General features: G+C 42.0%; 1 protein-coding gene across 6 annotated transcripts in view; it reads left to right on the top strand.

Moving 5' to 3' along the window:
* The window catches only part of pdlim7 (PDZ and LIM domain 7), a 32,795-nt gene extending 9,150 nt beyond the window's left edge, over positions 1 to 23,645 (top strand). For 4 of the 6 annotated variants that reach the window (XM_076891824.1, XM_014412109.4, XM_014412110.4 and 1 more), the window contains 9 exons: positions 1,445 to 1,596; positions 5,248 to 5,275; positions 6,073 to 6,269; positions 16,377 to 16,429; positions 16,610 to 16,853; positions 19,389 to 19,569; positions 19,663 to 19,783; positions 22,165 to 22,280; positions 22,613 to 23,645. In XM_076891824.1, the coding sequence (XP_076747939.1) occupies positions 1,445 to 1,596; positions 5,248 to 5,275; positions 6,073 to 6,269; positions 16,377 to 16,429; positions 16,610 to 16,853; positions 19,389 to 19,569; positions 19,663 to 19,783; positions 22,165 to 22,280; positions 22,613 to 22,699 (1,179 nt within the window). In that variant the 3' untranslated portion in view covers positions 22,700 to 23,645. Of the gene's footprint in view, positions 1 to 1,444; positions 1,597 to 5,247; positions 5,276 to 6,072; positions 6,270 to 8,417; positions 8,435 to 8,902; positions 8,945 to 9,498; positions 9,654 to 10,071; positions 10,109 to 11,541; positions 12,259 to 16,376; positions 16,430 to 16,609; positions 16,854 to 19,388; positions 19,570 to 19,662; positions 19,784 to 22,164; positions 22,281 to 22,612 lie in introns of those variants that run through there. The other 2 variants (XM_076891827.1, XM_076891830.1) reach the window with 2 other exon arrangements.
* Positions 23,646 to 23,995: the final 350 nt, after the last annotated feature.

The raw sequence follows: 23,995 nt of genomic DNA on the forward strand, positions 1-23,995 counted from the left end.
TAAGCCTTTACTGAACACGGCGGGTCATCTCTCTTCTGTAGAGGTGTTGCCAGACGCGCCGTGCACATGTAGAATACCATTACTGCCTCTCTAAACTCTGTCAAGTTTTTCCTGTTGTAACAGGACCATATCCTTGACTCAAGCTCTGACTCAATAAGCCCGCGTTCTGTGTGACAGCCCGAGAGGATGATGTCATACTCCTGTCAGTAAGTGATTTACCTGCCTGCGTGGGAAAAGGTAGATGGTTCTTTCCAGTAAATGATGTGACTATTGGTAACACACGGTCCTTGTCTGCAGCTATCAAGTATGTCTCTGGCAGTCTGCGGTAAATCATAAGCTGCTGACTGATAACGTCATGATGACCCATAATGCCTGTCTCTGCTGGTAAAATGGACCCAGAAGCGCAGACTCTGTGAGCGGATCATCGAGTTTTAATGATCAACACAGCAAAATCAGTTTTGGCTCAGGAGGTGTAGGGGGTTGTCACTAATCACGAAGTTGAAGGTTGGATTCCTGGGTTTTTCTGAGCTGCTTGTTGAGATGTCCTGGGGCAAGATACTGAACACCAAATTGCCCCCAATGCGTCAGCATGTGTGAGATGCATAAAGTGCTGTCTAAGTCTGTGTGTGTGTGTGTGTCTGAATGTGGCTCACGACGTAAAGCGTTCAGAGTTAAGTCTAGAAAGTGGCATACTAAAGCAGCCTGTTAATGACTTTTTATGTTTAGGTTGTTGTTTTTATTTGACATGCGTGAAGGGGGGCTGAGCTGAACATGGAAGTCACACAGCTCGATCTTTAAAGGGGGATTTATTAAGCTTTCTTTGACGTTATCTCTAAAAGCAAACTTAAAATGCTCTCTAAAGCAGGGGTGTCAAACATAAGGCATAGGGGCCAGAATAGGCCTAGCAAAGACTTCAATGTGGCCCACTAGATGGTCCCTGTAAAATCTGAAGGAGGGCTTTTCCTACTGAGAAAAAGCTCCCCTGTTTTAAATGAAAGGTTTTTTCCTTCTTCAGTAATTTTACACATTTATTTGTTACAGTTTAAGCCCAGAGAGTCATGCTGATAGATTTCTGTCATTTATTACAGCAGTGTTTCTTTGTTATGTAGAAAAACTGAGACACACGGTTTTAAACGGCTCTTCTGTTTCTCACATTAACCCTTTGTTTACCACGGGCCCACTTGCGGTCCCATTTTACAAGCACCTTTAAATGATTGTAACTCCATTAACGTTTGTGCTAGATGGGAAACTCAAATGGTTTCAGAAGAAGGAGAAGGTGATCTTTACAGGGATATTTGGTGTGTCATGGTAGCGCAAGGCATTCACAAGGTACTGCTGTCTGAACACGGACAGAAACCGTCCTCTCTGCCTTGATGTTACCATGTACGCTTCACATTACCATAGCTGTCTAACCTCCTGTCTGAATTTGTTTCTTATCCTCCAGCTGACGCCGGGCGGAAAGGCAGCTCAGGCTGCCATCGATGTTGGAGACTGGGTGGTGGCGATCGGTGACGCCAACGCAGAGGAGATGACCCATGTGGAGGCACAAAACAAGATCAGAGAAGCGTCAGGCTCCCTCACCCTCACCCTCAGCAGGTTAGCCGTCCGACATCGCGCGATGTAACGAAATGATACGCTTATCTCATTCAAACAGAAGCACAAATCCCCACAAAACAAATGCCCGATTTCATCCTTACTTTGACAAAATAGGACGACATACTTTGAGTGAAACTTGATCCAACGTGACGGATTTTAAATTGGTTTTTAGATTCGGGCACGGCTCAAATAAAGCAAAGTAAATATTTATTGGCAGAAAGGTGTTATTAATGAGGAGTTAACAGGATATCTGGAGAATAATTCAGAAGATTTCATTAGCATCGAACAAAAAAAACCTTCAGGCACATTTATAAAGGATTTGATCCTTTTTTTTTTTTTTTTTTTTTTCACTTCACCCTATTAAAATATGATGGCCTTTTTGCTTGCAGGCAGTTTAAAAGACTAACTTTGTGCCTGTCGGTCTGAAATTAAACTTGATACAAATGAATTATTCACTGCATGTATTTTAATAGTAATGCTAGGTGCGCCATTCTCACTTATTAAAGCAGGGGAATGTCGTGGATTTGGCAGAGGTACAGCCTGTCTGAATCCGTCCTGGCTTACTTCTAACAGTAATATTCTGTCCTTCACATCATGAAGAAGGAAACGCAGCGATGAGTGCCGTCGGGTGGATGTACCGGCCTTTGTTCTGTTCAAATACACCATCTTCAGAGGAACCTTGGGCACCATACTTGCCTCAGTTCCATAATGAAATTAGAGAAACTTTTATTTTTTTCAGATGCAACACTTTGTTGTTAAATGTGCGGCAAGAAAATCTTTTTATTTTGCTTCAGTAATTTTTAATTAGCACTGCGTAACCTTCTATAGGCAGCACTTATACCTGCTCACATACTTCCTGCCAGAAATACTTGACAAAGTCTCTCAGTAGAGTCGAAGCCAGAATGTTTCATCAAGAGCTTAATTATAAGACAGCGAGGGGAAGGTGGGGGGGGAAAAAAATCCCTCCCAATGAAGGATCAAACGTAATCATTCAAGGACCTAAAACCTTCAGAAAATGAGAAGTATTGACTTGTTAAGTAACAACGATGGGCCGGCTGCTGTCATGGGACTCATTTTGATTTTGTGATCCTCATAAGTAAGATGAAAATGGCTGTGTTAACGTCTTCGCTTTATTGTTCCTACCAAGAGACTCGACTCTTTAATTCTTACAAATCTTCTTTGTGCGTTTAGTTGAATCCGAGCAGCCACAGGTCATTTATCAGGCTGCTCAGAAGGCAGAGCCATTACGTGAATGAATAGAAGGGAGATTTGGAGATATGTTTACGGCATTTTTTTTTCTTTCAAATATTCCAGGTTTTCTTGCATTCGTACAACATAATAGATTTGGGTACTTGGCTTTCCCGCTCTTGTTTCCCTTTTTATAATGTTGATCAGCGTGTTGCTGGACATTAACCTGTATTTCTAAGCATTTTAAGCTCTCTTTCCTTAATTGGACAACCACTTAAAACAGGGTATAATGTCCAGGAATAAAAAGACTTGCTACATCCTGTTGATGTGTTATCAGATCAGTCTTATCATTCATTAAATTATAGTGTACATTACATTCTCCTGGCACTTTATTTGGTATACTTTGGTCGTACTGGGTTGGGCCAGATATGCCTTGAACAATAGTTCATGGTTCAACAAGGTGCTGGACACATTCCTCAGATTTTGCTCCATATTGACATGATGCCATCACACAGTTTCTGGAATACTTTTTTTTTTTTTTTTTTTTTTTGGCTGCACATTCACGATGTCTACACTGCTGCTCAGTGGATATTTTCTCTTTCTGCTTTCAAAGTCACTTAAATCACCTTTCTCCTCCGTGTTGGTGCTCGGTTTTAACTCCAACAGGTCGTTTTGACCATGTCTACATGCCCAAATGTACCAAGTTGTCGCCGTCTGATTGGCTAATTAGATATTTGCATTATGGTGCGGTTGAACAGGTGTGCCTAATAAAGTGGCCGGTGAATGTAAGCGGTATTGCACTGTGGATATGGATGTCAAAATATAACGTTGCTTTGTATTTGAAAAATATCTGTTTAATTTAAATATGTGGCTTCACAGGAAATGGTGTAATATTTCGACAGAACAGTAACAGGTCAGCGTGTTTACTTTTCTTGCACTCTGTGGTTTTTCCTCCTCCATTTCTCGTCTCCTTGTGGAGTCCGGCTTTTGTAAACATTCTTCTTCCCATGACTCCCCAGTCTCCTCTCTTCATCTCACCCCGTCCGATTGTTATTATATTGTAAGACAAGCAAATATTGTTTTCCTGAAACTCTTTTCAGAGAGGAGCTATTGTCAGTCTTATTTATTCGTATCTTGGCTGCCATCCACGGTTTCTTTTTATGCCTAAAGAGGAGGACAGCTGCGCGATGATGAGATACGGTCTATTGTTTGGTTTGGCGTCTCATTTTGTTCGACACCAATGATCATCTTGTTTAATAGAAAAGGTTTTAGCTTTATCCTGAGCCTTTTTATGGGGACTGGAATCCTCCAAAAAATATGTCCAGTAGAGTTTCACCTTCACAGGAAAAACATCCCACAGCATCCACGGGGACACATTCGACTCATATTTTAGCCGGCCGCTGGACTGGAGGCTTGTGTTTGGAGAATGTTGGTGAAGTGTGCAAAGTTGATTACAGTATCATGGGAGGTTTTTGTTATTTCTAACTTTATCTAAGATCAGCTTGAAAGCTAAACGTGCATCAGCTAAGATAAGTGACCCATGAAATGAGGTGGGAAATGATCTCATACACCGTGCGTATTCGGTTTCAGCACAAGCAAACTAATTTCTTCCAAAAACACAGATGAAATCATCTTCATATTTGTTCATTTTAGTCCACCTTGCCAAATTAAACGCGGTAACAAAAGGGTCATGGCACGAATTCCCCATGTCCCAGATTTCAAATGTGTCTCATTAACTTGTCAGCCTAGCTAAGGTGAGCTCAAGCACTGTGTCACATCGATTTGTCTTCCAGAAATGTGACATGAGCAGACATGTCAGTATGCCTTCCCCTCGCTGCCCTGTCTATCTGCTCAGCCCTGTTGTCATTCTGTCTTAAACACTGCTCTATTAGCGGCTGAGCAGGCAACAGCATGAGCGGTTATTATTTTCTGTGTCACAGGAAGCGCGGCCCATTGTTTTTGTTGGTGATTATAGCCTCAAACAATGAGTAACTGCAGGGTGGATTCATTCTGGCTTAACCCTATTTGAGCTTTGTGCAGCGTGTAAGCGCTGGTCAAAGGGTGGCGGTGATTTATGTTCAATTATTTCAGGAGGAAACAGAAGTGTAAAGCCGGCCGCCTCCATGTTTAATGCGTAAAGATATATTCTAATAATCGTGTGCTCTGTCGGGGGCGGGGGACACCGCAGGGATGTTAATCCTGGGAGAAGCTTTAAGACCTGAACAGGACTGATTGACCCGCTGTATTCTCAGCTCTCTTAATAAGTTTATTAAAATGAAAATCCTTTTTTTTTTTTCTTTGTGAACCTTAAAACAAAGTACAGCACACAAACTGTAAAAAATTAAACACATTTTTCCAAGTTACCTCTTACGATAATGTGAAGTAAAACTAGTGGAAATATAATGAACAATAAGCACATTTTTTCTGACGTGTTGATTTTTTTTCCCCCCTCTTTCTCTTTAGACCCTCCAAAGCGGGTGGAGACCAGAAGGTAAGCCTGCATTTATCTGACTCGCCGAGCTCACCTCAGCGTGGACACTCTGGATGGTTTGGCATGGTGTGCTGTGCTGTGACAGTTAAATTCAAACTTAATTGTTACTCACAGTTTTTCGTGTCACTTTGTGTTCTTCAATTTCATCTGAATCACCTGCCTTGTCAAGCTCTCACAGAGTCCATGCACTCTGCATTAGCCAAGCATCAGCAGGTTGCAAAATTAGCAGTTTGCTGGGCAGTTGTCGCTGATGCATTTGGAATTTCCCGCACAGTCCCTGATACCAGATAAATACTGACGCTTTAAGTCTGTGGAGTCACCCGGCCAGCTGATCAAACTGAACGGTTTTTAGAAAAGCAGCCGGCACATGACACAAACGCAGAGTCACTGTTCTATTTTAATAGTTGTTTATTTTCTTGCTGCAGTCCATGCACAATACTCAAAGAGGAAATCTCATTAGTGAGACACGTCAGTTATAGACGACAATTTGAGCATTTTCATTTTAGCAGCAGTAGCAGATTACATTGGCCAGCAATTGGCCGACTGCCAACACAAATAAAATCTGTGTTCACACTTCTTAAGCATTTTTTTTCCATGTGTAGAGAAAAGCCCGGAGGCTTTTGACAGAGCCGCTGTCGCAGTACAGAGTAATCTTTTTGCTATAATGAAATATTGGGACTGTGCTGGAAAAGCTTGGGCTTGTGCGACGGCAGATGGAGTTCTCTGTGCGTGTCACAAACGTCTAACTGCATGTCGTGCACTGTGCTGCATTGTCTCCTTCTCCCACACCCTCACAGGACTCGCTTGCTACAGCTTCTGTTCCGCCAAAGTACTCCTTTGCCCCGAGCACGACCATTAACAAGATGGCGAGGCCATTTGCAGCAGGTGGTGCTAGTGCCAACTCAGGACCTGCTATTAAACCTGTGGCCTACTCTCCTAAACTCAACACCCCGTGCTCGCAGGGGCATGCCAGTACACCCCAGCCACAGAATGGGTAGGTGGATGAATAAACGCTATTACCATTGGAACCGCAACGTGACTAATGTGGTTTTAATGGCATTTTTCTGACGTCTCATTATTCTTGTTTTAAACTTAAAAAGAAAATAATGCCTTTAGGAATTTAAAGAATTTAGTCCAATCAGTGCTGCCGTGTGGTGCCAAAGTGAAGTCACAGATTTTTTACATTTTCTTTTAGGGCATGTTAGAGAAAAGAGAGGAGGGCAAATGCAAGCTGACTCACTGTGGAAATCCAATTATTAACTGTGCCAATAATTTGTCTAAACTTAGGCTAATGCTAAACACAGCAGTAGTAGTTGCTGTTGTAGATTGTGTCCTGATTAAGTCTGGTGGTGTTTGTATAGCAGGAAATGTTTAGCTGAAATATGCAGTTCCAGCTGTGGATGAAAGACAGCTGCAGTGAAATCTATCAAGATGACAGAGAAGTATTGGGATTGGTTATATGTGCCAACAATCAGTCACAGTTTTACAGCCATGTTAAACTCTGTGTTCTTTGGACACTGTAGATGCTGTCACGGGTTTTTTCTTTTTCTGCATTGTTTAATCTTTGTTCCCATCATCCTCATTTTGTGTGTTTAACTTAATCTGTTTACTCAGTCACTTTCCTTTTTACGTCTTCTCTAACCTTAGGACGGGGGGAAAAAAACGAACATCATGATTTAAATCTTTAAGATTTATACAAAGACTTTGTTTAAGGCTGGATTCGAGTATAGATTAGAATGAGTAAGCGACAGTGGAGGTGAGTCTTTAGAAAATGATTGCAAGTCGGTGTAATGTGTGGGAGAGAAAAGCATTGTTGTTTTTAATAGTGGGAACTGAAAAGAAGATGCGAAATATTTCTTGCGAAATATTTCTTGCAAAATCATTTCTTTCTTATAACAGATTTTCCATTTCAGCAGATGGGTTATTGATCGAGCGTGATTATTACTCGTCTCTTGCATCTACAGTTAGCAGAATGAAATATGTAATGTTTGACAGATGCAGTGTGGCGCTTGACATTATGATTCTGATGCACAAATCTCACACGCTAATGCTGATCGAGCTGTCACAGAGTCCTGCTCAAGGACACTTCGGTACGTGGAATAGCCGGGGAATGAACGCCGGCCTCTGCATTTACGGGATAATCTGCTGTACCGCCTGAGACGCAGATTCCCAGAAACAATTTGATGTAGTTTGCTGTAAAAGTGAGCCTTTGACCTTGAAATGTTCATTGCTTTTTTTTCTTTCTTTAACCCGCTGAGTTTTTAATATTTTTTTCCAAGTATTCCTGCAAGAAATGTGTTTTAAATGATCTGGAAAGTAGAAGTTTGGCATGAAATGGTCTGTAAGGATAGGCCGGTCCAGTTCCTTTTAATTTGGGTCATGGCAGCGCTCCGTCTCCAGCCGCTGGTGAGATGTGGTCTGTTGCTGTATTTAGCCTCATACATTCTGTTGGTTTCCCAAGCTTTTCCTGCTCTGCTTTTCTTCTTCTTTGTAAAATCAACTTTTCTTGTTACTCTGCAACACTAATTCCTCTTGTCATGTTTGAAAAGAGTTGAGCGTAATCAAAACCACCAGGTTAATCTGGTGAGGACGTCATCTATTCTTTGATTCTCCACAGTTAATAGTTGGATCCAAAAAGCTGTCTAAGCCCGACGTGTTAGAACAGGTTTAGCATTGTGTTTGGACAGAGTTACCAGTAATACATCACTGCTGTAGCATTTATGATGAGCAGATCCCTCTTGTGCTCCTGTTGCCCGTGAATGAAGCCGAATGGCACAGAAATTAGGTTTAATTTTCCTTTCAAAAGGCTACAGCTGTGTACGTACCTCTGTGAGGCGTTTGTGGACGGGGATGAGAGGAGCAGGAAAGCAAATGTTTTGTGCCAGTCTGAGTCCTTTTGGGTCAGGGTGACAATGGATGATTTGACAGTCAAACAATGCCGTCCTTCTTCCTCCTCTCACAGAGCCTGCTGACAATAGCAGCATATCTCTACACACCTCTCGCATGGTTTCTGCATTTTGCAATGTTTTTGATCGTCTGTTGTGTGAAACCTTTGTCGTGTATAGACGTGCTCAGTTTCTCCTCCCCCTGAAATCTTAACTCTAACCTTTTTCCCCACTCTTTTCTTCTTTTAACTCCACAGATGGAAGCTCATTACAAGTTAGTATGTTTCTTTTCTTGTTTTCATTTGCAGTCAAGTGTGTGTGTGTGTGTATATATATATATATATATATATATATATATATATATATATATATATACACACACATACTTTTATAAATTGGCATTCACACTTTGTCTCATGACAAAGCTGTGCACAGCCTGATAGTAGTTCGGTTGCATGTCTTTACTGGGTGTGACTTCACAAAACTATTGTATTAGAATAACTTAATTTAAAAGAAGAATGCGAGACTAATATTGTGCACATTTTTAATTAGCCTTAAAGTCAGAGACCCCAAAAAGGAGAATGAAGTTGCAGTTTATCTCCTACTTCACAGTTAAACTATTTCTTATTAGATTGCAGTCTGTGCAAAATAAGAAATATTGTCAAATATCGCCTTCCATCTTCTCGTTCCTATGGTAACTTCACGAGCCTAGTGTTTACGTGCTCTTTGGTCTAATCCACAGGGATGAAGCAACTTACTATGATGATATCTACCAACAGTCCAAGTAAGGGGCAGCTGCATGGTGGCTGTGCGGTCGGCTTTGTAGGCTAATCTGGCTGTTTATGTAAAAGCGAGAAAATGCTGATGCCCTTTTGTTAGACTGAGTGACTGTGTTTACAGAGCGAGGATGGCAGTTCATTAATGACTGTGTCTTTTGATATTTCTCTCGCTTGTTTACGAACGCATGCTGCAGTTGACCTACAGCTGTGCTTAAAATGAGCAGCTTAAAAAGCATTTCATTTGAATGATTAAGTTGTTTATGAAAAATAAATGCCTCTCCTTTTAGCTTTTTTTTTCCTCTTCACATAAAGCCAGGTACTGAAGTGAAGTGGCTTTTCTTGCGCTGATTCTAATGACAGTTATGAGTATCTTCCGTTTATGAGCTTCTGCCGTGTCCCCATGAGAAATCTTAGTAATGGGTGTCCATTAGTGCTGTTATTGCGTGACTCTGATACTAAGCGTTCCTCCATGCGTTTGTGTGAGTGGGTAGTCCCTGGATGTGATTGTGTTAACCGCACCTGCTGTGTACTCCTGCTCCTGGGTGTGTGTGCGCGGCAGGCACGGCCTCAGGGTGGAGAGCATCCCCTGTTTTATTCCCAACGACCGCAGCAAGAAGAGGCTGATTGAGGACACTGAGGACTGGCAGCCCCGCACTGGCACCACCCAGTCTCGTTCCTTCCGCATCCTGGCTCAGCTCACAGGCACCGACTTCAGTAAGTCAGGGCCTAAGACAGAAGTGATGGACTGTTACAGCAGAGAGTAATGGGTTTGAGGGGTGGGCCTCTCTGTTAGTCAAGATAAGGTGTAGGATGGGGGGCTGTTACTAAACGGTTGATGTGATTTGATCTCTGGGACTGAGTGTGACAGCAAGAATGAGTGACACAGAAAAGGTGGATGAGGGGTTTCTTCATTTTTCAGCTGAAGAGAGGTGGCTGGTGTTTTCACTGACATGTTTTCATGTTTTTTTTTTTTTGTTTTTTTTTTTTGTTTTCCCTACCCTGACTGTAACCAGTCTGACAAAGGAAGAAACTGCATAGCTAAATATAAGGAATATCATTACTTATTCTGAGGGGTTTGTCAACATTTGTATTAGTGAGGCATTCTGATGTGTGTCTCTCCTGGATCTCTCAGTGCAGGACCCAGATGATGAAAACATGAAGAGGTCCAGGTAAACGGATTGTCATTAATGTGACCGGTCACGTGTTTGTGTTTGTACACTTGCATATGTGGAAGCCTCAGCTTGGCAGCTACTTTGAAAAAAGAAAAGGAACAAAAAACCTCTCCTGTCAGTGTAGTTTAAATCGTGCAGCTCTGCCTCTGTGTACCACCACAATCTGATTTAAGTGTAGACCTGAAGGTCAACTTAAACTGGTTTAACAGAATCATTACACTGATCATTCAATAATTAGACTTTTTGCAATGTTTACAGTGAGATGGGATCATCATTATAAATGTGAGTTTATTCATTAGAAAGTAGCAGGATACAATTTATGTGCGCAGAGCTGTGTTTTCTGCTGAGATTCAGTCAAATGCTGCATAACTGTTCATGAATGGCCAAGTTAGGTCACCTGACCTCGACTAAACATGCTGCTCTCTTACTGTAGACAAAACTAAAAGTAGAAAACCCCACAAAGCTGCAGCGACTGAAGGCAGTTGTAGTAAAGGCCCAGAAAAGCATCTCAAAGGCGGAAACGTGGCATTCGGGGATGTTTATGGTTTCCAGATCCTGCCTTAAAAATGATGCTTCTCAATTTGTACACATACCTTTGGGCCTGTAAAGGGATGGTACTGAGGCATTATATTTATATTAGTGATTTTAGCGTTAATCACGTTAAAATGACGTCACAACCGCATTAACGCCGCAAATCTCCGTTAGCCAGGTGTCAACGGGTTAGCTCGTTAACGCGTTAGCACCGTCCAGCCCCACTCACGGGGCGATTCCCGCTAAATTGCTAACGGAGATCTGCGGTTATGGCGTTAACGTCATTTTAACGAGATTAACACAACAGCACTAATTAATAATGGAAAAAAAAGGTTTCTGATCAGTGTCTGTTAAACTCGTTGAATTAAAGCTAAAAGTCTGCACATCCTGACTGTATCCATGGTGGTGTTGTACAGATATAGCAACCATAATTTTGCTGCTTTGAACATCAGCATGCCCGGTGTGTTTTTGTTCATAGTGTGGTTTTGTTGTTGTTTTGAGTCTGCTCAGTAGCATAACATATTAACTTTTTTGCTTTTTTGCTGTGTTGCTAAAATGCAGATGGGAAGAGTTGATAGTATTTTAATTTCTGGAGCCATCGTCCAATTACCTTGGTGCATGCAGCAGCAGTATGCTATTCCTCAAAAGTCCCCTTTTATTTTAATTAGTAGATTAGCAGGTTCCTTCTGTTTCCATACTTTTCTAATCGTTATATTTAAGAGTACTAAATGTCATAAATGTTACTACTACATCCCTCTGCTTTTTTCTTCTTCAACTTTTCAGTTTGTGCACTTTACTCCCTTTTCTGCTCCATCCCTCTCATCTCATTTATTCTCTCCCCTGCAATCTGTTTCCTTCCTGTCTATCTCTCTTTCATATCTGTTTTTGCCTGCGGTCAGGGAAAAGTTCCTCACTGAGATTCAGAGTCCCCGCTATGCCCGTCTGAGGGATTGGCACCACGACAGGTCTGCTCGCGCCCTCAATATTAAATCCTGAGTGACATCCTAGACGCCCTGGGACGCAGAGCCCAGCCAGAGCCGGCTAGCGATATCTACACTGCAACGACTACGTGATAAAGACGACGAAGATAGTGGACTGTCTCCTGGCAGTTAACAAATTCACCTCCTTAGATGCAGATGGACTGACAAAGAAATCTGGGGAAGCGAAGAAAAGCAAAAATATTAGAAACGTATCCTAGATGACAAAAACCTAAAGTGGAACCTTGCATACTGAGCCTAAGCATAAGATCTCCCTCTGAAATTCTGACTTGATGATTGTTGACAACACTGTGGACCATTGTGTCTGTAGCCCTATTTTCCATTTCACACTGCGTTACTCGGAGTAAACTGGTGGAAAGGTGGGGAGGGGGTCTCGGCGGTGGGAAGCACTGTTCTTTCTTCTTTGATTGTGAAGTTCAGACCCTCCTTTTGATCTCTGTCTGTCTCTTTTGCTGCCTGTTTACATTTATTGAGTTTTCATCTTTTAGAGTTCTCAGTTTTGATCCCCTCTTCTAATAGGCTTCTCGCACAATTTAAAGAAAAAAAACTGTACTTTTTTTTTTTTTTTTTTTCCCTGCTGTCATCAAAAATATATAAAACATCTGGGAAAAAAAGCAACTCTTGTTCTCTGTCCTTCTGTGTTTCTTTTCTTGTTTACTTTAAGCTTACAAGGGCATATCTCTCTAACAGTTCTTTTCTTTTTTTCCCCTGCTGCTAAGTCACAATTGCTTTACTTATAGTGTGCTGGACAAAAAGTGATTATATAGAAGCGAGGCTTTATTCAGTATTTATGCAGGTTGGAATTAATGGGATGTCTTAAAGAGCCAGGTTCAAGGTTTACTTTTATTGCCCCTGAGAGAAAATTGTTGTGCATTTGGGCATAAAAAAACCCAACAAATGTGCATACTCATTTATAAAGTGCTGAGATGAACTGTGAGGAAAGTCTGTCTCGAGTTATTTGCATTTTCCTGAAATGCGAAAAAAAAAAAAAGTAATCCTGAAACGCTATAGGTTTTGACACCAGACTAAAACAAATAGGTTTGGTAGGTAATGACTTTTCATCAGTAGTATTTCTTGTAGTAATGTTTCTGGATGTATAAAATCCATAACATCTATAGTGAAGGACGTCTATAAATCCCATTTTAAAAATGTCCACAGATGAGATGATTTAGAGCTTGAGGATACAGCTTTAAACCCTTTAGCTGTGCTCACACTCGCACATCTGACTCATGCTTATACTTTGTTTCTCGTGCTGTCCAAACAAATCTCATGTCATGTAAGGGGTGTTATATAACATTATAACTGCTGCTTTATGAGGGGGAAATGGTTGGTTAACCAACGCTGGTCCATAAACATCGAAATTCAGCTTGATTGGTCTGAAGCGCACAGACCCAGGTGGAAGACGAAGATAAATTATTAGCACATACTGACAGTTTTTATAATTTGGCAAATAATTCGTTTAACAAATGCAGCAGTAGTGAGGAGAGCAGATTTATGTAATGAGCTTGTAACACACTCACTGGAAATGCCTTCCTGGTACCTGATTGGACCCAGTGTTTTCCTTCAGATCCTTACTACTTTGTGCTTATAGACTCAACAAGGTGCTGGAAACATTCCTGGGAAATCTTGGTCCATACTGACATTGCAGCAACTGTGTGATGCTGTCGATTTTTCTTTTGGCTGCAAATCTATGACGTGAATCTCCTTTTTCATCGCACCTTGAAGGTGCTCTGTTGGTTTGAGATCTGGAGGTCAGGTGATCTGGCCGTGTGAGTACAAGGAGAAAGCAGTTTGAGATGGATATGAACCATTGGAAGATGAATAGTTTGTTCATACAGGACATGGTCAGCAACAATGATCAGGTAGGCTGTGCTAAAGGCCTCTAAGAAAATGTCCTCCACACTGTTACGCCACCACTCGGCTGAAGCATACAAGACTGGATGGATCCATGTTTTCATGTCGCAGCATAGTCAGAGACTGATCAGTCCTGGCAACATTTTACCGGTCTTTTGTTTCCAATTTTTGGCAACACGTGCATACTTTTGTAAAAGTGCCTGTTTAAGTTGCTTGTTGCCTTCAACAAAACATTTTTGATGCAGAGAACTGCTGCTTACTGGATATTTTATCTTTCAGACCATCTTCTGTAAACCTCAGAGATGTTTTTGTGGGAAATTCTGGTAGATCTGAAATACTCAGACCGTGCTGTCTAGCACAAACGACCATGATGAATTCAAAGAAATCTAAATTGCCTTTCTTTCTCTTTCCGATGCTCAGTTTGAACTTCAGCGGGTCATCCTGACCATGTCTACAAGGGTAAATACATTCCGGTGCTTCCATGTGATTGGCTGGTTAGTTATCTGGATTAAAGAGAAGCAGGTGTATCAAATGAAATGGCTGACAAATGTGTTTTAATGTATAGTGAAGTTGGAGGTATTACTAAGTGACTAATTAAGAAAAATTAGTGGAAAACTAGCTAGAGTAGGAATGTATCCAGACCAATGTGCTAAATTAGACAAGTTAATCGAGTCAAGCATCAACTTGTAGAGAAATTTCAACTGTAAGAGAGGATTTCAGAGGGGAAAAAATCAATGTGTAAAAATATTACTTTATATCTGTAGAAATAACAGTAAGCAGGAAGATACTGAAGAAAGCTTTGTGCAAAGCTTAGATGTGAAGAGCCAATAGGAATGAGGTTTCTCATTCAGCCCTCCTAGGCATGTGCCACCACTGTCGCACATGGTTTTTAGTCACATTCGACTTCTTGCAAAGCTGCATCACCTTTACCTCCTCACTGGGTGGAGGGGTGACACATGTCAGAGGCTTGTTGCTCCATGAAAAATCAAAACCTGCTATTTCCTTTGCCGGATGCTGAGCTGCCAGCAAAGTTCTCTGCTTTCCTCGTTGCTCAGGTTGATGCATCCCACAGGAGTGGATACCCAAAAAGGGGGGAGAGAAAAAAGAGAAACCGGTACAGATGAATCTAAAATCAGAGCTGCAAAGGATGAACAAGAAAAGTGAAAGGAAATGCTCCAGTCAAAAGCTAAATAAATAAATAAAAAATCCCGTCTGCACAGCCTCTGATAGAGAAAATGTGCACCTGCATCATATCAAGCCTCTTGCTGAGCAGGGAGGAGGAGGGGGTTTGAAAGCAGGGAAAATGTCAAGGATAACGCAATCTAGGCTGCTCCAGGTGGGAAGAAGCCGACATAGAGGTGTAGTGCAATTTGCACCTGCAACATTCATCATAGTGAGGTGCAGCAGAGAGAAGAAAGAAACCTCATGGTTGCGAGACAGCCGAGCCATCGGCCTTTCAACACCTACGGGCAGCCTGGCAAGGGAATGTAGCCGGGGCAGCGGTGTTGAATAGGAGTTTGTTTTGTCAATTGTTAGGTGAGGTCCCAGATGTGAGGCTTGTCAGTGTGTCTGTGGAGTGGAGGGCAGCTGACCCATGGTCTGTGAGTCACACACAGGCAGAAACAGCCTCTGTCCTTTGTTTGACTCCATCAGCAGACATCCTGCTCATCCAGCCTTCTGACTTCCTCTTACGCATTTTTCTTTCTTTCTGCGGGTTCTTTGCAAAAATCTCATGGTAGGAGGTCTTGCGATCCTTAATTTAGAAAGATTTAGCTTCCTTACTGTCACTAGTCCTATAAGCCAGATTCTTGGTATTGCAAAGGGATTTAATGTTCTTTATTATTCCAGAAATAGCAGACGGCTTTTAGGCTTTTTTTTTTTTTTTTTTTCTTGCTAGATTGCTCCTAGCTGTAACTTCTGCCTCTAGCTACAGTTTTTTTTTTTTTTGTTTTTTTTTTTTGTTTCCCTCGTGTATTTGTTTGGCGACATAAATAACATTCTTTCATATACAGACTTAACCTGATAAAGGCACAACTATGGGATGAGGTTGGTGTAGGGTAATTGATTTCACAATCTTTCATTTTCTTTATGCTAATGAAAGGGGATTTCATCTCCTTTCATTAGTGTGTTTTAGATGGCACAGTTGATGATGTAAACACGATAGATGCCTAAGGTGCTTTTACAATCCCCGCCCGGTTCTTTTTCTCAAGATAAAAGTCTCCAGAGCTCACGGTCTTGGCTCAGAAGTTGTTTTTCTGTCTTCCGTCAAGATTTGAAGCTTTTTCTGAATATAGTGACGCTTGCTGCGGGTAACAGATCTTTGAAATGTAGAAAACGCTTTATTTCAACACTGCTGCACATGCAAGCTCTAAGCGAAACTCTTCCGCACCCAAATCTGAAAGCGACTGAGTTTCCAGTCGTCTAACTTTTGCCTAACTTTGAGCGACGTCAGCCGCCTGAGGAGATGTTGGTGTTTCTTATGCTTTCATGAGAGGCTGCGGCTCTTGAACAGCAGGGCGATGACGCTGAAATCACGTTCGACTTGATTGATTTTTGAGTCATGATAGAAACTGCTCACTGTTGCTCTTTGATACTGGTGAAATTTCAATTATTGTGCTGCTTTCAGTTAAATCTAATACACTGAATCAGAATGTGTGATCACAACAGGTGGGGGCACCACGCTACCCTGTTAATCCCAATTAATATTAATAATGATGCTTGGAATCATTCACACACAAGGTAATCCGTGGCACAGCATAATGGTGACAGCTTAGCCATGGCAGGAGATATCCAAACATGGCATCCATTGAGAAGTAACTATAGTAGGTGTGTGTGTGTGTGCGCATGTCTACCTTTTCTAATTAGTCATTTTCTCCCCACAGCCTTGAGCCAACTCCCTCACCTGCCAAGGCCCAAGCAGTAAATAAACCAGATGGTGAGTTTCTTCTCCTGCTGATGCGTTAAAAAGAGCCCCAGCAGCCTCCGGGAGAGGCTGCGCTAATCGATTCTAAGTCTTAAGTGTCAATACAGCAGCAACAACGCGACACTCAAAGTTGTCACCACATACATCTGTTTGAAGGGTGGATTGTTATGGGATTTTTTTTGTGGTGTGCAGAATCGACAAGTGCCGCCGCCGCACCAAAGAGTTCTGCTCCTTCCTGCCGACCGCCGTGGGTCTCGGACCCCAATTTTGCCGACCGCTTTCACCCAGACAAGGTCAGCACCGTCGTGACCCAGCACCAGAAGCCAGCCCAGCCCACGCCTATGCAGAGCCGCAGTTCCATCCTGCAGGCTGCACAGCAGGCGCCGGAAGACAGCGGGAGGACCCCCATATGTGGTGCCTGCAACAAAATCATCAGGTGAGGCTGCACCGCTGCTACACACAGGCTGATTCTTTTTTTTTTTTTTTTGTAATTGAAGTCTTTATTTGTTTTTTACGGAGCCCCGCAGGGGACATGGGAGAAAAAAAATTAAGACTGACTTTTGCGAGATCTCGCAAAAGTTTTAGCCGCATTCTTCGGAGGCCGCCAGCTCGAAGCCGACCGGGAGGTCGAGGCACGATGTGCCGGGAAAGCGGTGTTCCTCCCGGCTGTAGTAGGTCTCGACCTCCCGTTAGCTTCGAGCTAGTGGGTGTCAGATCTCCAAAAACGTCGGAGCACTTTTGCAAATATGTGATGTCTTGTAAACCGAGCAGGTATCTGACGTTTACACAACTACATTCACGCCTCAAAATATCTTAAAAGTGTATTTTGTGACCCAGAAAGAGTAACAACTAAGTAGCTGCCGCCATTGTTGGAGTTTTGCGAGATCCCGAGTTTGTTTTGCGAGATCTCGCAAAAGTCCGTCTTAATTTTTTTTTTCTCCCTAATTTTTTTTTTCTCCCATGTCCCCTGCGGGGCTCCGTAGTTTTTAACATTTAACAACATGAAAACATAAACAAAACAACAGAAAAGAAACAAGAAAAGAAAAGACAGCTTCCAATCCCATGGTTAATTCACCTTTGTATTTTGGGTCTATTTTCAATACTTACTATCGGTATACCCGCAAAAAAAAAGGACAATAAAATCAAATTCTTAAGTTATTCCATTACTGAGTGCCTACACAAACATACAATGCAGCAAGCATAAAATTTAACTAAAGATAATTGCCCTGACCAAATAAATTCCAACCATCTCAGCCAAAAACGCATCCCCATGATTTGTCAAAACCCTCCCTATCATCATTAATCCTAGCCAAGAATTTTTCATACGACACCATTTTCAGCATATTTTCTTTCCACCTATTATATTCTGGAGGAGATGGTTCCTTCCATACACTGAGAATAACTCGAGCCGCTGCGATCACCCCCACCTTTATAACCACAAAGTCATATTTTGAAACCCCAGGTAACACCGACCGATCCCCTAATAAGCACAGTCTTGGTGACAAGGGTATCATCAAACCAATCCACCTTCCTATTTTGTCCAATACTTTTTGCCAAAAGGGATAAACTTTCCCACATTCCCAAATAGCATGCATAAATGTCCCTGGATCTGAACTACATTTCCAGCATATATTACTGGGACTGATTCCCATTCTATAAAGTTTGGACGGAGTGAAGTACCATCTGTGTATTAATTTATACTGAGTAAATTTACCCCTGGCCTCTCTTATATATTTATCAGAGAATGACAAGATTCTACACCAGTCTTCTTTAGAAATTGCACAACTCAGATCTGTCTGCCATATAATCCTCAAGTTTTCACATATCTCTTTTTTTGGATTGTTAAACAGTTTATAGAAAACAGCTGCTCTATGTGCTGTACTGGACAATTCTAAAAACTCCACCACCATATTTGAGCTTTGAGTAAATTTTCCTTTGGTAATACAATCCCTTATTTGTAAATATTTCCAAAAATTATTTTCTCTTATCAAACCATATTTTTGGGTTATTTCAGCGAATGACATAAACACTGCCCCTGAGTAAAGATCACTTATCCTGTGTATGCCTTTGACAAGCCATTCCTTCCAGAACACTGTTTTTCGCCCAATCTGTACAGCAGTGTTGTTCCATAGCGAGGTATAAGGTTGTCTTAAATGAGATGCTCCACACATCTTGTGCACCTCTACCCAGACAGCTTTAGAATACCCAAGCACTGGGTTATTATGAAAGTCTTGTCCATTAATTGCTGAGCCCTGTGAGAGAACATCCAAGGGTGTAAAAGGGCTCACTAGTTCCTGTTCGATCTTCATCCAGCTCAGCTCAGAGTCCGAACCTGTCCAGTGCTTGGCCAGTCTTGACATTTCAAAAGCTAAATTACACAACTTCACATTTGGGAGGGCCATTCCCCCAATGTCTTTAGAGGCCCACATTTTCTTTATATTCACTCTTGGCTTCTTGTTATTCCACAAAAAATCTTTAATTAACTTCTCAAATTGACTAAATACGTGTAAAGGAATTCTTACAGGTACAGATTCTTTTTAACTCGAGCGAGGCTCTCTGTGTTTGCTCCTTGGAGGCTCCTGTTAGAGATGACAATTTAAGACTCTTAATATTCGCGACACACTGCCTGTCTGCAGCAAATTAAGCCAGTCAGCATATTTCACAGAGTGTGGAGACATCTTGTTATCACTCAGAATAACAAAGAAACTCTGGTTGATATTCTGGTCACCATTGCAAACAAAGAGCTTTTATTCATTAATTTTTGAGTGAAGATTCAAATTCTGGAAAACCTAAAATTTGTTTTCAGCGTTTGCTCACATTTCACACAGTGTAGTGTATTTTTGCTGAGTGCCTTTGGATCTTTTTTCAGTCCTCTGTTGAAGCTTTGGATTATTTAGCCAATTTATATTTAAAAAAACAAAACCCCTATTTATGTGTTACTAAGTCCTTTTTTTTTTTTTCTTTTCTCCAGGGGACGGTACCTGGTGGCACTGGGACGGTCTTGGCACCCGGAAGAGTTTACATGCTCGCAGTGTAAGGCGGTCCTGGAGGAGGGGGGCTTCTTTGAAGAAAGGGGAGCCGTCTATTGTACCAAGTGCCACGATAACCGATACGCTCCGAACTGTGCCAAGTGCAAAAAGAAGATCATAGGGGTACGAGCTTCTGTTGTATCCAGCAAAATCAAAACAGCCGTTTCAAAGTTTTTAAAAAAAGTTAACCTTTTTCTTCCCCCCCCCCCCAATCAGGAAATCATGCATGCACTGAAGATGACTTACCATGTTCAGTGTTTCAAGTGTGCAGCCTGCAAGAATCCTATCAGGAATCAAGCCTTTTACATGGAGGAGGGTGAACCCTACTGTGAGAGAGGTGAGTAACTGAACCATTGCAGTCCAGACGTACTATACTTCCTATATTGCATACCTGAGCAATCTAAATGCAAATGGTTATTGTGTAAGAGTTGGAGAAGGTACAAAAAACAAAGACCGAAACGGCTTTTTTTGGAGCCACATTCACAAACTGATGCTACTGCTTCACATCCTACATGAAACAACACCAATGCTGTGACACAGTCGATTGTCTTCCAAGGGCCAGGGGAGGATACATACAACTATTCTGATTGGTAGTGATGGCTATGTCGTCCTCTGTTGTGTAAAATATGGGGTGAACTCACACCTAGTATAAAAAGCTGAATTCCAATTGAAGCTAGTGTGATTTTACACATCCATTTCCCCTATAGGCCAGCAGGGGGCGACGTCTCCCAGCTTGACAAAGAAGTCAGTTTCTGTAGAAGTGCATGGAAAAAAATGAGTGTACTTCTGTCTTGATTAATGAGCTCTGTAACCACTTTCCTAATGAGTTTTTCTTCTGAATTGCTAGTTTCAAGTCTTATTTAATACAGCTCAGTGTTCACTTTGTAAATTATGGTTCCATTTAGAGTAAAATAGACGATAAAGCAGGGCAAGCTTTAGGGCATCACTATTTCACCATTAACAAGTCGCTACCATACGAGCGTGCAGTATCCTGAGTTTGAGTCTGATCCAAAAACCATAACATGCAGTCTGTGCTTCAACTGTGCTCCAAAAGATGGTAAATGTCCGCCTTTCTTTTACGATTTCATCACTCTTTAGGACAGTTTGGTTCCAGACTTGCGTGTCTGGTGAGAAAAGGATAGTTTACTTATAATAAAGACCTCAGTCATGACCAAATGTGTAGTTCGACTGTGTTTTCTCTCAAGGACTCTGTTCATTTATTCAAACAATACAACACTGAAGGCTTCACAAAACATAAAGGCGTCACCATGGTGAAAAATCCTCTGCTGGAAATAAAAGCAGTCGCATTTATGTCGTTCTAAGGAATAGTTGCTACTACTACTAATAACTGCAACAATGACAGTAGTCAGTTCTGCTGAGCAGATGGAAGCACCCACAGAAACCTGTGCTTTAATAAAAAGTTTAATTCTAAACTCGAGTCCAAGCCAGATAGCATTTGCCTGAGCGTGCTGAAAATCCGAGTGTGCAGATCAATTAGTTCCAGCGCCGACTGAGAACATCTCGACTCATGTAAGACGCCCCGCGACTTCACACGTGGATCGAGCCCGATTATAAATCTGCACTGGCCTCAAGTCCACAGATGAGACGGAGCAGGCTGACACCAACGAAGCACGTTTTAAATGGATGCTACAGCTCGGCCCACGTCATAGACGTCGGGGTACAAAATCTTTAAATTCAGCCAGTGCATGAATCCGGTGTAGCGTGCATTTTGTGATAAAATTGTTTCCTCTCTACAGTGCATCCTCTCCAGTCTATCTGAAATAATTGTGATTATTTTCTTTGTAAAAATCAAACTATTTCTGACACGTTTTGTCAAACATTGTAGTATTGCTGTGGGGTTTGGCAGAAACCTACATCGAGAGTCTCCTGGCACATGCCGCAGTCAATCATAAAGTGTGATGTTTTCATCTGCTGTAATCTATTTAGTTCCAGTTTACTTCATACATACCTCTATTGGGTTTTATGAATGGTGCGTGCTCTTCTATTATGATATAAATGAGTTAGCGGGGCATCTGACGTGGATTGCTGCTTTATCAGAGGCGAAGCCAGAACCTGGGTACTCATATTCTGAATAATGCCTTCAGCTCTGATAAACATTCTGCTGCCTCAGCATCTTTCAGGGATTGTACAGCTCTCACCCACTCACTCTTGAGAAGCAGCATTATAACCTGACACCCCCCCCCCCCCCCCCCCCCCTTGAGTCCTTGTGATGAAAGAGACTGGCAAATCCAGTCAAGTATCTGGAGCAATTTCCACCTCATCCTAATCCCACCCCTACACTCTGGAAAGGCACTAATGTACAGTGGGTGGACACAATAACACAAACAGTATAGATATCAAATGACCAATAAGAAGAGGAGCCGGCATTTGGCATCAAAGTAGCTCTATACGTCTTTATTTTACACCGTTCAGTCCCTTAAGTGGTTGCGTGTAGCGTGTAGTGAGGATTGCTCATCTCGGAGCGGCAAACAGCCTCCACTTCTTCTTTTAAAGATGAAAGATGTGGAAAAGGATTTCAGTCTCTACGGATCCCGTAAAGGTTAAGCGATGTTTACAAACGGCGATTGCGGAGGCCGGGGCGATTCCTTGGCCTGATGCGGGCAACGATAAAAGCTCTTTTGAGTTAAAAATGTAATCTTATATTCACCTTATCTTACATTTCTTCTGCTCGCCACCCCTCCTCCCCCTCCTCTCCAGACTATGAGAAGATGTTTGGCACCAAATGCCATGGCTGTGACTTCAAGATTGATGCCGGGGATCGGTTTCTGGAGGCCTTGGGCTACAGCTGGCACGATACGTGCTTCGTCTGTGCTGTAAGTCATTTTGATGGATATAGCTCCTTGTGGGCTCTCTTTGCCCCCGTATCTCGCAGCTGTCCCAGTACAATGGTACCTGGAGAAAAAAATTTGCCTCCATGTCTGGACCTCAAGCTTTCTCTCTCTCTCAGCCTGTCACCTGCAGTCTATCACTCTCTATATCTCTCTCATTCTGTGAAGAAAACTGAAAGCAAATGCAGTCAAGTAAAGCTTGCTCTGGCCACTAGAAACTGTGTAAATTCACATCAGCAGTGTTGAAGTCTGATATCTACTCTGCCCTCGTTTCCCAATCCGTCTCTCTCACTTTGTGTCTCCTTTCATCTTTAAAGCTCTGCCAAATCAACCTGGAGGGGAAGACGTTCTACTCGAAGAAGGATAAGCCCCTGTGCAAAGGCCATGCTTTTGCTCCAGTGTGAGAGAGCGAGGCGCATCTTCAGAAGAAGGAGCACTGCTCTCTCCCTTCTCTTTACCCCCTGACACTTCCGTAGACGCACCACATCCCTTCTTGCCACACACCTTGTTAAACTAAGTCCTTTCTCTCTGTGCTGCAGACTTTTTGTTCTCGAGGCTTAATGCTGGCTGCACGTACCGTCACTTTACTCTGCTGTTAGGAGACTTCTGATGGCACTGCCTCTAATGCCAAATGCTGTGTTGCATAACTGGAAGGAGTCGAGGAATTATGTCACGCCATCGGTAACTTTTTGACTTCCAAGTTGTTTTTAGGTCATGAAAAAAATGTCACCGCAGGTCACGTCGATTTGTAGTTGTTAGCGGAGTAATCTCCTGCCTCTGTTCTCCTCGTCCTTGTTAATTCAAGTCACCAACTTGAAGGAGTCATTGAGCCTCTAATAATCTCTCATATTGCAGTAATGATCAAGCAATTCTCTTGCACTAAGTGTAGTGAAGTTCTGGCCCCATACAGGACCCCAGCCCACTCATCGGCTCTCACTGCAGCACCCTTTAATGTAATGGGGGGCCAGTCAAGCAGAAAAGGAGGTGTCCATTTCTGCTTGACTGGATCTCCTCCACAGAATCACTAACTACTTATTACTTTGACTCTGGCAAGTCAGAGCGCATACTCCAGCTTGAAGAGTCATTTAGAATGATGTAGTAATTAACCCATTTTTAATCGTCATACACGCGGGTGATGGAGATTGATTTTTAACTTTCCCTTTGATTTGACTTTTTTTTTTTTTTTAATGAGACAAACTAAGTCTTTAAGTGTTCCCCATGTCACTGTGATATTCTTCCTTAGAGTACTTTCAAGTCACTGAATCTGTATTTATATTGCTTCAAAAGTGGCCTGTAAGTGTTGTTTTTATTGCAGCTGAAAGTTTCAAATAAAATTATTTAGTAATTCCATGTGCCAGGTCATTTTGTTTCTCTTGGAAACACTCCCATCTGTAACAATTTTTAAAATTGTCAATTGCCATCTTTGCTCTTTTTTCCAAAACCCTGCTGAAGCCTTTGTATGCTCCCTATAAATATAATCAACGAAGTGATACTGAAATAAGTGGCATTTTATCTTAACTGGTAGGTAGCCAGGTGCTTAAAACATCATTCTTGCTGGAATAGCTACATTTTGTTTGGGTGAGAAGCTCCTCTTAAAAGCTTAGCATCAGCAGTGGTAGCAGTGGGTCAGCAGTAGGGTTGCCAACCGTCCCTTAAAATACGGAATCGTCCCGTATTGAGCTAATAAGGGACGCACTTTG

Source organism: Maylandia zebra, linkage group LG2 (assembly GCF_041146795.1).
Source record: "Maylandia zebra isolate NMK-2024a linkage group LG2, Mzebra_GT3a, whole genome shotgun sequence".
Taxonomy (NCBI): Eukaryota; Metazoa; Chordata; class Actinopteri; order Cichliformes; family Cichlidae; genus Maylandia; species Maylandia zebra.